This window comes from Condylostylus longicornis, unplaced genomic scaffold (genome assembly GCF_029603195.1).
Source record: "Condylostylus longicornis isolate FDR11 unplaced genomic scaffold, ASM2960319v2 ptg000163l, whole genome shotgun sequence".
Lineage (NCBI taxonomy): Eukaryota > Metazoa > Arthropoda > Insecta > Diptera > Dolichopodidae > Condylostylus > Condylostylus longicornis.
The window spans coordinates 2,860,115-2,877,582 of NW_026578131.1; the positions used below are offsets into that span (position 1 = coordinate 2,860,115).

The 17,468-nt window shown below is 21.5% G+C and overlaps 1 protein-coding gene across 2 annotated transcripts in view; it reads left to right on the forward strand.

The window, feature by feature from the left end:
* The window catches only part of LOC129616198 (homeobox protein prospero), a 33,104-nt gene extending 23,975 nt beyond the window's left edge, over positions 1-9,129 (forward strand). For both annotated transcript variants that reach the window (XM_055531701.1, XM_055531702.1), the window contains 2 exons: positions 6,285-6,429; positions 6,583-9,129. In XM_055531701.1, coding sequence (XP_055387676.1) covers positions 6,285-6,429; positions 6,583-6,762 — 325 coding nt within the window. In that variant the 3' untranslated portion in view covers positions 6,763-9,129. The remainder of the gene's footprint in view (positions 1-6,284; positions 6,430-6,582) is intronic.
* Positions 9,130-17,468: the final 8,339 nt, after the last annotated feature.

Below are 17,468 nucleotides of genomic sequence, written 5' to 3' on the forward strand. Positions count from 1 at the left end.
CATCATTTTATGATATTAATGAGTAATGAGGTATAATGTAATAATGTAATTTTTTTTACTATCCACAACTTCATAAGTATGTCAACTCAAAGGTTTTCATTACTTAATTTTTGATTGAAACAATTTGTGTTATCAGAATATGAATGTAAATTTTCAAAATGATATGTATATATATGTATATATCATAATCTACCATTATATCATTAAAATACTTAATAGTTTTTTTTATGTGTTTGGTTTTTTTGTTATGATTGTTTTAGCCAATTTAAGCTATGAAATAAATATTTTTATCACATCTATATTCTATTTGAAATTTCTAATTATTTTATAATAATAAAGCAATATTTTTCTTTCCCTTTTCACTAGAGAACTACTTGCTCTAAATTAATTTTGTCTTTGAATAATTCATACCTATGCTTATACAAAAAATAGTTGTCTCCTAAGAATTTTTTTACTTCACTTTTAACAAAAAAATTGCTTTATCTATAGTGGTTTTTTTGCAAATAGTCAAAGTGAATCCTTGATTTTTTTTCCTTTTCGTTTAATAATCAATTAATTTTCTCTTCGGAATTAACTTGTCTGTATAATATCTTACCTTGTTATTTTGTCTTTGATATTTCGATTTTGTGCATTTGCTTATTGTATATGTATGCGTCCATCATGTATACACCATTCAGTAATTACTTCTAATTAAAAATATAATGAATCAGTATTATGAGATATGTGTATTAGTATATATTTTACATTGAATTTTCTATATTATAAGAATTTTCTTTTTGTTTGCTCAAAAGTTGATAATAAGTTTTTATTGAAAGAATACGTGTGTACAAAAAAAAAAACCAAAAAAAAATAAAAATTATAATAGCAAGAAGTGTGCTAATGTAAACAGTTTAAAAACAAAAGGCAAGAATTTTATTAGTATCACAACTGTGTTTTTATATCTAGACATAATTTATCTAGGCTAGTATATTTAATTTAGCTCACAAAAAAGCAGTATATGTACATAAGGATATGCATATAATAATACAAAAAGAAGATAACAAACAACACTGTCATCATAATTACGTAAAAAACCTCATTTTTTCATATACGTTAATATCTTTTAAATAAAAAATACATAGAAATTCACCACAAATTGCATTCTCAAAGGTCCGATAAAAAATTCTCAAAGTCGTTCCTTTAAAAAAATATTAATACAATAAAACAAAAATTATAATTACCTAAAAGAAATCCCATCGTATGTTAAATGTTTAAAACAATGATCGCAATTACGTGGTACGCGTGCCAATCTTGGCACATAAATAAGTATTTAAAACTAAATTTTTTTTTTAAAAAGTTTTTTTATTTATTTTGTTACTTTCCAAAACACAATTTTCTTATTTTTAATTTTTTTTTCAACAAAAATATAATTGCAAAAATTTTATGGAATAGATTCGGCACGCCGAATTATTGGTTTGAAAAAACACATCTTTTTTGGCACGATACATAAAATCTTATTGCGACCACTGGTTTAAAATATTGTGTTCGCGAATATATATCTAATTAGCATAGTATGTATATAATTACATACATAAAAACATACAAATATAAATGTTTATGTGCATAAATGTGTAAATAAGCGAATGACTGTGAGCTTATATACGAATTATTCAATACAAAAGAATTTTCATTACTTATAGAGGTAAAATATAATTTCTTTGTTAAGAAACAAGAAAAAACAATAAATATAATTGTTTTTCCTTGTTTCTTTTTTCGTTATTATGACTATTATTATATTGTCTATATTTTTAAACTTACAAATAATTTAACTCAACTTTAAAAAAAAACAAATTTTCTTTATTCAAAACTTTAACCAACTTCATTACCTTCAATAGAAGGCCACCGTGTAGGGAAACCAACTTTTTCCTTTATAAAGGAAAAAAAATTTTAACGTCCTTTTATGTTTTAAGTCATTTGCATCTAAAAAAAATTTGATGTGGTCAGCACATAACCGACCGCAATTGTATTGTCTAGCTAAGTGAAAGTGTTGCAGAATATTATAAAAATGTCTGTTGAATACTTCTTTCCAGTTTTTAGGGCATTAGTAAGTTTATAGTTAACATACCTTGAAAGTGTAAATTTGGCTTTTAGTAGAGTTTCGCTTTGTGCTACTCCAATTTCCTGAAATGCTAGCCAGTTAGTTTCGGTAATAACGGGAACTTAAATATAAAATCGCATCTATCAATTTTGGCACCTTATATTTCCAAAAGTGTAAGCTTTTCCAAATTTTTATAAATGCAGAAAGCTAACAGTAATTTCCATGCCATTAAAAAATATAATTATTTTTCTTAACCCACGCAATCAACTCTTATACTCGAGTATTATATTAACGCTTCTTTAATTTTTTTTTTTGTTGTATTTCAAAGAAGGCATGCAATGTTCATCTTAAATGTATGCAATTTTTGTAATATATTCCTATATGAATAAAAGTAATTTTACTAATGAATACATACATAGATTGTTTTTAATAGCAGTATTTTCACTTGTTGAAGGGAAAAGTGCTACATTACAAACCATTGGTTTGACCCAACTTTTTTAAAACAAAAAAAAACCTCCCCATTTGTTTGTTAAAGTTTGTTAATAGGATATTAATAATGATAATTTTCTCTTACTAACCAGTCATGATAGATAGATGTATTTTCTATTCATATATTGAAAACACGTATTCATTTACATTTTGTTATAATATTATCATCTCAAATTTATAATCATGCAAAAATTATCATCTCAAATTTATAATCATGCAAAAAGATAGGGTTAAATTCCTGCTCCCTAATTACAATGCTTTATTATTTTTAGAAGATTTCAATTCCGTAGTTCCTATCACATAGTTCAAGAGGAAAATATTAACAAAAAAGAAAAAAAATGAAAAAAAAAATCAGTTATCTCTCTTGTTAATTGAAACAATGTCATTCAATTCCTGCAAAGTTTCAATCTGAACGGTGAATACAACGAATGGTGTTTCTGTGGCAAGTGACGGCCATCTTTTTCAATCATCTTTTTTAGCCAATTTTCATTCAATGCATGTTGTGTATTACGCTCTTAAATATATTAAAGGTTGTAGTTTGTAGGGACAATGATATATCCTGGTTTGATACTTATTTTTATGCTGTTTTGGAAAAAGCAACAAATATCGTGAATTATTTAAGGTTTTGTAAAAAAGTTGAAAAACTATTTCATAGGAAAATTTCATCGAAGAATTTTGCTGCAAATAATAATTTACATAATCCTTATATGAAAACGCTCGCATTTCCACAAACGTTTTTTTTTCTTTAAAAGTTATTTCTTCCAAGATAAGCAAATTATTCTATTATGTTTTATATGTATACTTGCATAATTAATGTATTTTACACCTATTTAAACCCTACTAAAATAGCAACAAATAAAAAAAATTTTTTATAACACTTTATACACTTCTCATATACACAAATATTAAACAAGAGCTTTTCAGCTTGAAAAAACTGTAAATAATGCACTTACTTTTCTCACTTTTATCTATAACTCTATATAATGCATAAATTACTTGCACAAACACATTTATACTCGTATGAACATTTCTGGGGCATAAATTTGTCTGAACACAGCAATATAACAACTTAAAATTCTTTATCGCAATATTATAATAGGAGTTTTGTTATATGTAATATGTACATATATAAAAAAATCTAACATAGGTATATATATAAATTTATACACAAAAAAAATATATACAAACAAGAAAGAAGAGAGACAAGACAGAAGAAAAAAAAACTTATTAAGTTTTACAATTTTTTCACACTCAAAAGATTCAAGCAGCTCTCAATTTATATAAGAAGCGAAAAAAGACTAGTTTTAAGAATACTAAATAGAAAACAAACAATTTAACAAGAATAGCAACACCAACAATAAAAAAAAAACAAAAAGACAAAAAAATAATAACAAAAAAAACATAAAAAGAAAGAGAAGCGAAATAAATTCATTCTAAAAACCCTACGTAAGGAAATGAATTTATATTCATTAAAAAATGGAAAACGAGAAAAAAGAACAAAAAATCAAAGTACAAGAAAATGCTCCTGAACTTTTCGGGTTTTCTTTTATAATTTTTAATGTACATTACATTATGTACCTACATTTAAATGAAACATTCATGCACATATAAAATTTATTATGTAAATTTCTTTGCTAATGCAGCATACAATACATGGAACTAACTCGATTACATGCTAGTGTCTTAATTGAGTTTAAGGATCAAAAGGAAAAGAAAACACTTTTTTAAATGGCTATAATTTTCATAATTTCTTATAATAAATAAGAAAGTTTATTTTTTAATAATAAATTAAAAGTATAAAATAAAACATGAGTTTTTTTATATAATGTATTAAATACATAAATTTTTTAATTTCGTAAACACCGTACAGATTATATTTTTTAAGTGAATTAAATAATTTCTAATTTGCAATACAAAATGAAATTGAATAAAAGGGAATTTTCTATTTAGTAGGCTAGTAATTAGAGTAGTTTAAGTCGTTTAATTGAAACACAGTTATCATTGAAACACATTTTATTGAAACGTCACAAGTATCAAAATAATAGCATATTTTTAAGCGACTGCATTTTCGTTATTTTAGTTGATTGGCGGTCTTGATTGGATGATTGACGATCACTTCCCACAAAAACACAATTCGTTGTTTTCAGCTTCACCATTTAAATTTCAACTTTGTAGGAATTGAATAACATTTTTGCAATTGATTTTTCTTTAGAAGAGATAAATATATTTTCCTCTAGAACTATTATAGGAGTTAGGCAATTAAAATCTTCTAAAAATCATAAGGTGGTAAATAGTAAACAAGAATTTACCCCTTTGTTTATGATTAAAAAAATTATAAATTTGAAATAATAATATTCTAACAACAATGTAAAAGAATATGTATGTATATGTATTATATAAATGAAAAAATTCACTATTAATATCCAATAAACAAATTTTGACATTCAAATGATAAAGTTTTTTTTCAAAAACTTGACGTCATGTCGCTATAGTATAAATTTTATTCTTCTAAAAATATAAGAAAAGAAATGATTTTCTTTCTAGACTTATATTTTATTTATAGTATTATGTGAATAGTTCTTTTTAAAAGAAAATTAAAAGAGTGATTACTCCATATTTAATACTCATTATATTTTTATATATGGAGCAGCCAATGAAAAATCAATAATAAATAGAAAGATAGAAATATCGTTACAAAAATTATTGTTAATATCTCTTTTTAATTTCTCCTTTATCTTTTTCTACAATGTTCATGTCATATTGTTATGAACACCCTATATGAATAAAATACATATTTTATATGTATATATCTGTATAAATCTGCTCTCTATAAAATTAAATTCTTTTTGTTAATAATTAACCATACTTATAAAATATAATATAAAAGTTATTATTCAATGATTCAAAAGTTACTGTACGATTTATAATTAATGGGTACGATGTTACAATTTTATTTTCATTATGCACATAAAATGCAAACATAAATTCAATTAGTAGTGAAATTCAAACGAATTTCTGTCTTCAAACTATAAAAAATTGTCTTTTGCATTTCACTATAAACTGTATACACAATGATATTACAAAAATCGGTAGTTGATAAGTTCTTAAAACTTTAACTAATATCATTAATTTTGGCTCATACTTTTTATTTACATACGCAATTTTTAACCACTTTTTTCATTTTATTTTAATTTTCTTTTGTACATAATAATGGATTAGGCCTTTTGGCTATAATACCTTAAAAAAACGCCCCACGTCCTCTAATCTAAGCTGGTGTGCAATTGGGGACAAGCCAATAACCAATAACATTGTCGAAAAGGATTAACCGAAAATGGAACAAAAAATTTCACTTTGAATATTAAATATCAGTTGTAAATATGTATATGTAAGAAAGTGAAGCGTAATATTATTTATTTAGCGTCCTTTTCATTTAAAAAGTAGATTCAATTAACTATTAAACTCGTCTAAAGGTTGTTTTAACTGGTCTAATTATAATTTAAATAACAAATTCGCCGTTATGAACAATGTTCAATTTTGTTCAATTTTAATAGGAATTGAAATTCTAAATCACAAAAACGAATGATGTTTTTGTGGCAAGTGACCGTCAGTATTACAATTACAATGTAACATAAAGTAAAATTACAATAATAAGCAATTATTTCATTCTTTTTTTATCATTATTAAGCAATAAGTAATTTCTTAAATTAAACTTTTTCAGTGAATTTTATTATATTCAAATGGAGAAATATGCTCGACAAGCTGTTACAGAAGGCGTTAAAGGTGCCGATGATTTACATGTCAGTGGTGATAGTGAATTATATAGAGTTCTAAATTTGCATTATAATCGTAATAATCACATTGAGGTAAATTAAAATAAACATATATTATTCATATTTTTATGCACATACGTATATATTACATATTATATATATATGTATTATTTCGTCTATTTTGTATATCACCAATTATTATTTTTTTATTTCACTTATATAAAAAAACAAACCAAAATATTATAGGTTCCTGTCAATTTTCGGTATGTTGTTGAGCAAACGCTACGTGAATTTTTCCGAGCTATCCAAAGTGGAAAAGATACCGAACAATCATGGAAGAAATCAATTTATAAAATTATATCGAGATTAGATGATCCAGTACCAGAGTATTTTAAATCGCCAAATTTTTTGGAACAATTGGAATAGGATTTACTTAATAATCAAAATGATAATGATACAAATACTTAACATAAGCTTATAATAACATATACCAAAATAAAAAAGAAGAAGGTGTCAAATAAATCATCTTTTTCTTCATCTTCTAAAAAAAGAAAGATCAAATGAAATTTAAAACATTTACCAATATTTAGTATTAATTGATTAAAAATCGAAATTGGAGAAAATAAACAAACTTATAAAGAAAAATATATAGGAAAAAGCGGACATATAATTATAATTAGAAAACCAAACAATTTATAAAATTAGAAAAAAATAAAATTGTAAATTAAGTCAAGACACATAACTTTTATTTTACACAAAAAAAAATTAAATTTTAGAAAACACAATAAAAATATTAACCAAAATTTGTATTTTATGTAAAAATATAAAAAATTAAAAATTAAAATTAAACTAAAACTATGTTACACGAAAAAGAAAAAAAAACTTAATAAAAATTTAAATAATTAAAAAATATATAAATTCAACAACATTTGTGGTTCCTATAATGTAGTGTGCTTACGTCCAAAAAAAAAAAATAAAAAAATTTAAAAAAAAAATTAAATTAAACAAAACATTTTAAAACGTAAAAAATTTTTAAGTAAACCAAAAAAAAAGAAAAATATAAAGAACACATATTTAAAAATTTAAGAAAGGTTTTGTATCTGTTTCAGAACGTGCTCCCCCCCTCACCATTTTAAAGCATGACATTTGATTACATGACAACTTCAATAAAGAATTTATGACATATCATCCTAATTAAGAAATGTTTAAGAAGGCTCATTCATTATTTGACTACATTCCACTTAACAAAGAATTCTCATTATTTAAATGTTAAATAAACTATCAAGCAATTTTTTAATTCGAAAAATTATTAGAACTAATTACATTTATGGAACTATAAACTTGACATTATCGTTTAAACCACGTTAAAAGAGCTCATGAACCAAAAAATGTCATACAATTTTTACAATATAGTTTTTAAAAAATCCATGTAGAATAAATAAATAATACGAGTATAAGTGACTTAAAAATTAATATAATATTTTATACAATTTGATAAATATGAAAAATCTCAGTCAACTTTTATTAAAAATCCTTTTTTTCTCTCAAAATGAAATTGCATTATTAGTGTTTTTGAGATGATTACAAATTCTTCTAACTGGAAAGTGTCATATAATGAAATGTCAGGGAATCGTTTCAAAACATAACAAAAACAAAAAAAACAATACACAATTTAATAAATTTTAAAAAGTTGTAATTAAAAAAAAAACCGAAAAAATTAAAGCGACTGCAATTTATCGACGATACTCGCGTTTAGGCCTTCATTTCAAAAATAGAAAAAAGAAAAAAAAAACAAAAAAATTGAAGAAAATAAAAAAAGTTTAAATATTTAAATAAATTTTAGATGAAAATAAAAAAGAAACACAAAAAAACTAAATTTAAAAGAAAATAAAAATTAAAATATTAAAAGTTTTGATAAACGACAAAATTTTAAAATTTAAAATAAAAATTTATTTTACAATAAATCGTCATAATATTTATTGTTTTATAATATCAAATTTTCTTTTTCTTACTTCAAATAGGAATTTTACAAACCAAAAACGAAAAAAAACACTAATATTTAAATTTCAAAACTTAGTCAAAAATTTACAACAACAATTTTCTATAATTTATGTTTATGTTCAAATCTAAAAGAATTAAAATCCTCTTGCGTATTCAATTTATATGTCGAGGTTCTCAATTCCCTTTTTTATACTTGTTTTTCTAAAAAATTTTTTCTCGTAAAAACCATTTATGACCCTAAGAATTTGAAACTCTTTCTTTAATGTTTTAATAACTTTTCATTTGATTATGATCACACATTAGTATTTCAAAAATAAATGTCTTTTCAAATTAGATATATATATGCAAAAGAAATCTTACTGTTATATTTTAAAACATAAGGAATCCAAAGAAACAAACAAAAATAAAAATTTTTTACTTTTTGTTTTTACAACCGAAACTGCAATAGGATAATCACCGGTTCTCTGAAAAAATAGAAGAACTAGTGCAAACCACAACCACAATTGAAAAAATATAAAATAAATAATATTTAAAACAGAATTAAAGTTGAACCAAAAACAATTATACCATATTAAAAATTTAAAAAAAAATTCAAAAGTAATGAAATCAAAGGAAAATATTTTCGTGATAATTTTTTTTTCTTTTTCGTTTAGGAAATAAAGGACAAAAAAAATTAAAATGATTACAAGTGCGACAAAAAAAGTAAAAAAACTACAAAAAACAAGAAGAAACCAAAAAAAGAAACAAATATTATAAATAATCTTTATGGATAGATTTAAAAACAAAAAAACATTTTTGGTTTTTCTTGTAAAACAAAAATTTGTGTGGACTGTATTATTTCGTCTCAATAACTAATATCCTACTGAAAAGCTCAAAAGCAAGTTTCTCTCGCAATAACTTCAATTAATAACTTAAAATATCATAATAACCTAAAATATCAATAACTAGTTAAATTGCAAAGAAAAACATAAAAAAAGAATCAACTTATTAAAATGAGAATTCTCATTCTAGTGAGAAGTTTGTTGTTTTGGAATTCACTTTAGTAAAATAATTTTTTCTCTTCTTTATTTGAAATTTTTTTAACTTTTTGTTTGAATTTTTTTTTTTTTTTTAATCGAAAAAATTTGTGAATCAAATTCATAATTAGTTTATTATTTAATTTGCAATTTTTAACAAACGAAACAAAATTCATAATTAATTCACAGACTCCACATTTTTAAATGTTTTTATAAAGACCAGTTAAATCAGCAATCATTCTTTATGAATAATGCTTAAAATGATTTTTTTATTTTGTCAAAGATTTTACATTTAAATTAAAAAATAATATGTTCATATACATTATTAAATTTCATTAAATATAATACCTATGATATTTGGTAAATATGATAATAATACCACATGGGCCTAAATACACATTGTAGTTGATTTTAAATAATATATATCAAATAATTTTATTGGCAGTTAAAGTTGTGACGAAGAAATAAGTTATTTTATTAAAAGTGAATATATTTTTTCGAATAAAATAAAATTTAGATTTTTAGTAGATAATTAAAAAAGAAAGTATGTGTAGAGACTTATATTTGTACCGTAATAATACAAAACAAAGAATTGTAGCAAAAAATATATTATTTTTATAAATATATTAATTTTAATTTAAAATATCTTTTAAATAATAATTTTTTTTTTTGTACATAAATTCTTGTTAGTTGAATTTTTATTTTCGGAAATAAAAAGGAATAAAATTACACAATTATTAATTTAATAAAGTACAACATTTTTCCCAATTACACATAATTTTAACCTTTTCATAATATACAAAATTAGTAATGAAATTAAAACTTAGTAGTATATTATTAAAAAATAATAATTTTACAATAAAAATATTTTTATAAATATGAAAGCTCCACACACATCCACACAAAATATTAAACAATAACATACTATAAGATAAAAGTTTATAAACATTTATATATATGTATACATTTATACATTTACATACTATATTATATAGAACATATATAATTAAACAACACAATTGTACCAAAGGTTTTTGTCTTTTACATTTTTTTAAATAAAAATTACACGTTCCCAACTAGTCTATATTAACAAATTTAATTTTAAATTCTCAAAAGTTTTTTTTTGTTAATTTAATTTAGTATTTTTTTAATTATTATTAGTATTTTTATCGATTAAATAATTTTATTATATAATTTTTAGATAATCAAAATATATTGCTAAGAATTAATTTAAAAAAAAAACTTTGTTTTCTTTTAACTTATTATTTTCTTTCATTTAATAAACAAAAATTTTAAAATATTATTTATATAATTTCATTTTAATTTGAATATCACAATTTACCCAAAAATCATTTATTCTTAAAACATTTAATTTTATATTCATAAACAAAACATTTTCCAAACCAGTTGCTTGTACTAAAATAGGTTTCACCGACTTACATATAAAGTAAAAATTCAGAATACAATAAAAATTAAAAATATTCCTTCAAAAATCCAAAATCAAAATTCTATAAAAAACTTTTTGAGAATTTTTCCCGCAAAATGAATCGTTTTACAACAAAACAAATCTTCGATAAATGCCATATTGTCTGTGGATTACGGGAGGGTAAAGAGGGACATAAATTGTTTTCTTTTATTTATTTCAAAATTTTCAACCAGTAAAAAACCAGAAAGAAAATTTTGGACATTTCGAACCATAAAGAATATTCCAGTTTTGAAAAGAATAAAATCGTAATTTTCAACAATTTATTTATCAAAACAAATTCTAAAATAGGGCATTTTCCAGTTTTAAAAGATCATGAAAAAAATTTTGGTATTTTAAAATTTGGAATCGAAATTATACCAATTTTTTATGTAAATATAAAAAAAGAAAACAGTTTATAATAATGTTAACTACATGGAAAATAATTGCTTAATATTAGGTTGATACTTTAAATCGAAAAAATTTATCACTAAATCTAAAATAATAAGCAATTACAACAATAACAAAATAGAAAAATTTGCTTTAATATTAAAACTTAAATTAAATTTTTGAAACAAATAACAAAAATGTACCCTTTTTTTACCGTGTGAACTATATATTTCTGGATTACAAGCAAACTAAAGAGGTATAAGTAAGACTTAATGAACTTTTTATAATGTATTTATAGCCTCATCCATAGCATTTTCGATATCAAAAGAATACATTTACGTACATAACGATTTTATTTACACAATATAAAGAAAACCAATTTAACTTCACGGATTTTAAATTTTTTATAATAGCCCAAATAATTTTAAATGCTTTTAATTTTAAGATTTTTTTACTGTAAATCATTTTGGAGAAATCCGAATTGAGTATATATAATCATATATCTATTTCAATTTCAAAGATTGTAATTTACAGTAAGAAAAGTCTGAAATAATTTTTAAAGAGGCAATTAAATATTATTATAAAAGACCATTTTTTTTATATATTATTATACTTATTACATTAGCTTAATACATAAGGTATCAGTCTAAATACATTTTAAAAAATAGATAATTATTATTTAAGAAAACTTTTACAATTATTTTTACAATTACAAAAGCACCCATTTCAGTTTTTTTACCAGAAACGGTTTTTAGAATTTCAACAAAAATTGATCTGCAATAGCCCGAAAATTAAAAAAAAATGTTTCACAAAATCAATATATGTATATGTATTATAAAGTGAAGCAAAATTACTTTCAAAATAGTTAATAACTGTAACTTAAGCTTATAAAGAAATTTTATTAAATCTTAGTGGTTTATACAGCAGGTAGTAGATTAAATTTTCTTTAATCTGATATGGCAATAATTGCTTATTCCGAAAAGACAAAATCCAAATTAACTTTTTTTTTGTATTAAAATTTTAAGAGCCTATAAGCTGCCTATAAGCATTGGACAAAAAAATCTGAGAAAAATTTATGAAAAAAATTTATAAATATTTTTAAAATAAAGAAATTTGGAAAATTCTACACTCTAAATAAGGGCTAAAATATCGGAAAAGCTTATTAATACAATGATTAGTAATTTTCAACTAATTGCTGTTGTAAATTTCGGTAAAATTTTTTAATATTTTTTGTCGTTTTTAAAGTTCTTTCATATAAATACGAATTTCAAATAAAAAAAAAACAAATTTTATCAATATGGCGAATTTTTTGAGGTGATTATATAAAGTACTTTACATATGTATACCACAGCAAACTATAAAAAACACAAGTTACACATTTACACAAAATAAAAAAAGAAATAGTTAAGTTTTGTTAAAAATTTTGAATTTTATCGATTATATCTATAACGTATAAATTTGAAGTCAGAATCTTATATTTTGTTAAACTTTTACGAAAAAAACAATATTATATTATGACACACTATAATGTGATAAAATATAATTATGCATATTATACCTTTGTTCGATTATTTTCATTTGCTCATCCCGGAACTATCTCAAAATTTAAAATTTTTTTTCTAACCATTTAAAAATACATTCTACACAAAGTATTTTTTTTAAAAGAAAAACCAAATAATGAACAAAAATTTTTTTCGACAAAAAAAAATAAGACAATAAAATAAAATTTTTGGAACGTTTGGTGATTTTGTAATTTATGTTTTGAATTTTATGATATGAAATTAGGTAACCAAAAATATATTTTAAAACACCGAAAATACACATATGTAAAGCTCCGCAAAACTAAATCAGATGAAAAATAAATAAGTAAACTGTTCAAATTTCAAAAAAAAAAACAAGCAAACTAATATATGCACAACATAAACAAATCCAAAAACCAAAAATAAAAACCATAGCAAAAAATAATAATTACTCTGGAAAATAGTATCAAAGCAATAACACAGCGAAAATATAACCAACCAAATAAAAAAAGTACATAATCCAAAACAAAAACCAAAAATTATTAAAAACAAATATTTTACACAAATAGATTTGAAAATTATTAACAAGAGGCAAACAAAAAGTCAAAATTATCAATAATGCACTGCAACTGCGTATTACAATTTCATTTACACAATTATTGAGAACCAATAAAAAATTTGAGAATCGACAAATACAAGAATGAAAATGCAAGCAATATTGCAAAAGAATAGGATAAAATGATATATACTGAACATAGAATATATAAAATCAATAAATTTATATTATAAAAAATCATATTTTACATTTACTACATAAATACAACAGTCAGAAAACTATTTAAAAGCAAAAATTTTAAATAAATTGTTCAACCAAGCAAAAGAAATAAAACTAGTTTTGCTGGAAGTTTTCCATCTTAATAAAAGTCATTTTTTCATTTAAAAAGCAAGAAAAACAATTAAATATATTTAAAAAATATAATAAGATAAAACAAAAAGTTACTTAGCTCTTCATATCTTAAAAACAATAAAAAAGCATAAACATATTGTAAATCAGTTTAAAAAAACAAAAACCAATATTATAATTAAAAAAAATTCAATTTGTAATATAAGCCAAGTTCAAAAAATCTCATATAAATTAAAAATTACAAAAAAAGTTGTAAAAACTTAAATAAATTTATTGTAAAATTTTTTAATAAAATATAAAACAAAAAATTAAGTTTTTTAAAGAAAGAAAAACTTAATTTAAACATTTTTGTTAAATTGGAAATATTGGGCAGGGAGTTAAATTTAATTATTTTTTCAAATTAATTTTTTTTTATTACGAAACTGAAATTGAAATGGAATTCCCGAATAAATTAAAACAAAAATAAACAATATGCAATAAATCTTAAGTATATCGATATTATTCATCACCTTTGTATTTCGATAGTAAATATTTCATTTAATATCAAAAATATTTTTGAGAGTAAAAAAACAAAATACTAAACATAAATGTCACACTTAAGAAAATTTAAAATAAAAACAAAAATTAATAACATACATACATACATATATTGATTATTGTAGCAAAATATAATAACCAAAATAATAAATTGATTTTTTAAATCATCCTTTTTTTGTAAAATTTTGAAAAGCTGATCACAAATTATATATATAATATCAAAATTTAGGAAAAACGTAATACATATATTAAACATAACCAAGGAAATTTATATTAACATTCAAAAATAGTAACAAAAATAAAATTAAAATTTCGAAAAGTAAAATAAAAAAACCAAAACAAATTTTTCGAATACCACTTAAAAATATGTTAAACTTTTGTAAAATAACGAAAAAAACCAAAAAAAAAATGTATTAGAAATTCATGTTTCAGGAACAATTTAAAACCAAAATTGCGTTTTTAACGGCATGTTGAGATAAAAAAATTCAAAATTTCAAAATTTTCAAAATTTTTACACAAAAAAAAAAAACAAAAATAAATTAATATCACACACCCACACATAAAGAAAATCAAAAAACTATTTGTCACTTATTTTCCCGCAAGCGTCAAGAACATAACAAAAAAAACCCATAATATAAATAATATTTAAAAAGGGATCTTATAATCATTTTTTGTTCAATAGCAATAGAGTTGATCGTATCTTCTTAAATACATAAATCACACATTGGATCTAGATCAGGGGCTCTTTGCCTTTTTGAATTTGCATCTCCAATAGTAGTGGCGTGAAAGTGAACATTAAATAAATTTGGTTAATTTGGTTTTTCTTTAATATAAATCAATCTTTGTTTTATAATACAATAATTTTCGGCGAAGAAAGAATCTTCGTCATTTTTTATTGAAAATGTTGTTATAATCTTGTGCATCAAAATGTTAAAAAATCTTTAAGATCCTTAAAGTTATTTCTTCTTAATAAATTAAAATTTTATACTCAACCAAATTTTAAATAAATCTCGCACCTCTCCAACCATCTTTTGCTAATATTTCCTTTGGGAGATATGATACTAAGGGATTAAGATACCCTGATCTGGAATATAAGTTCGTTAATATGAAAATTTTTCAAGAGTAAAGTTATATGACATTATTAAAATATTATGATTTATAGAAATCACTTAATTCCCAACTTCAAAATAAATTTATTATTATAAATGAAATTTTAAAATTCGACATTATGATGATATAAACGATAACGTAATTTTAATTGAATACTCAAATTTAAGGAAAAACATTTATCTTAAATCTAACAAAAACGTTGAAAATATTCTTTCAGATAGATATTACTCGAAATTCTTTAATTTCAGGATTTATTTTATATCTTCTTATTATTATTCTTTAATTTAAGAACTCTTCTTCTAAGAAACCATAGAAAAAATAACAAAAAAAGATTTTATGATTTTTTCATAATTTTTTTTTATTAGTAAATTTATAAAAAAAAATCGAAAGAAATTTTCTTTGAATTTTAATATTTTATAACTATTCAATATTGTTTTAAGTTAAAAAAAAATCTAATTCAAATTGTAGTTTCTATTATCATTTTTAAAAAACTCGATTTTTTTTACAAATTTTTAGCATATATTTTGTTATATAACTAAAATTGAAAAATTTTCACTTTTAGTATAAGATGATCTATCAACAACCGGACTAAGTTTTTATTATCAAAAAGTAAATAATAACAAAAACATAATTTGAAATATAAAAGCAAAAATGACAAATATAAATAAAAATAATTGTGAAATAATAACTTTCGAAATTTTTGTGACTTATATATATATTTCAATTTAAAGCATCTTTTTTCTTTGTAAATAACATAAAACGAAATAAAAATCGAAAACGAATTAAAATCTTTTCAAAATTCAGAAAAATGTTCGAATAAAGTAAATTTTTCTTATAAAATTCCCCGCTCTAGTCAAACACAAAAATAATTGTTTCGAGACATTCTAAATTCCAAATTTTACAGTGATGTATAATTAAAGATTACTCAAGAAGTGGTATATTTGCCATCTAAGAAAATGGTTGCATAAACCACAAAAAAAATGTGAATCAAAAGAAATCAATAAGTAAAAAACGACAACAAAATAAATTTAAATTAAAAATAACTTCAAGTAAATGCCAAAAAAAATTTAAATATGAGCTCATATAAGGAAATAAATTAAAATTAATATACAAATAGTAGGTGTAAATTATATAAATAAACTCAATCAAATTTTAATAAAAAAAAATATAAATAAAAAAATAACAGAAAATTCTTTTTTTATTTTTAGTAAATAACTCAACAAAATAATATATAAACTTGAAACTTTTAATATAATTGATTAATAATATTAAAGTTCCACTTTAAATATAGCAAATAAAATCCATTTATTTTTATTTTAGCACAGCAATAGCCAGGATAAAGCCTTCAAATTGTTATTGCACACACAATACAATTTGAGGGATTTAAAATTTATAATTTTAATTATTCTAAATAAATAATTAGTACACATTATATTATATATAACAAATTAGAAAATTAAAGAAGGAAATACACTCACTCAAATTAAATATATACACAAACATTTATATAGAAAAATGTATACATATACCTCTATATACAAATATGTATCAGTACTTATAATTTAATATATTATAATATATACATAGTATGAAAGTATGTATTTAATATGTAGTAATTTAAATAATTATGACAATACGAAATATAAAACAAAATTTACTTTTTAATTTAACATCCTGAGTTTATTTTTTATAAAAAGAAATATTAAATATATATAGAAAAAAACCAAAATATATTTAAAAAAAAACGTTTATTAAAAAAAATAAATAATTAATACATTATAATAACAATATTACAGAGACAAAAAATTATAACAAAATCATAAAAAATACGCTGAAACGGTAAATAATTTATATTTTTTTTAAATATATTTCCAAGTGATTTTATCGTCTGTATACACATTATATAAGTAAAAATAAAAACAATAACAACCACATGCAACAGCAGCAAATAAAATATAACAAATATGAGAATTCAAAAGTTTTTATAGATTTAAAACATTTTTTATAAAAATGAACAAATTTTATTCAAATAAAATAAATATAACAGTATTTATACAACTACATATATATTTGTAAGAACAATATTTATTTTTTTATTTTCCACATACATATTTACAACCATTTAATTTGCAATAGTCGGAAACTGGTCACATAACAAAAAAGTGAAAAGAAAACATTTACTTTTTTCCTCT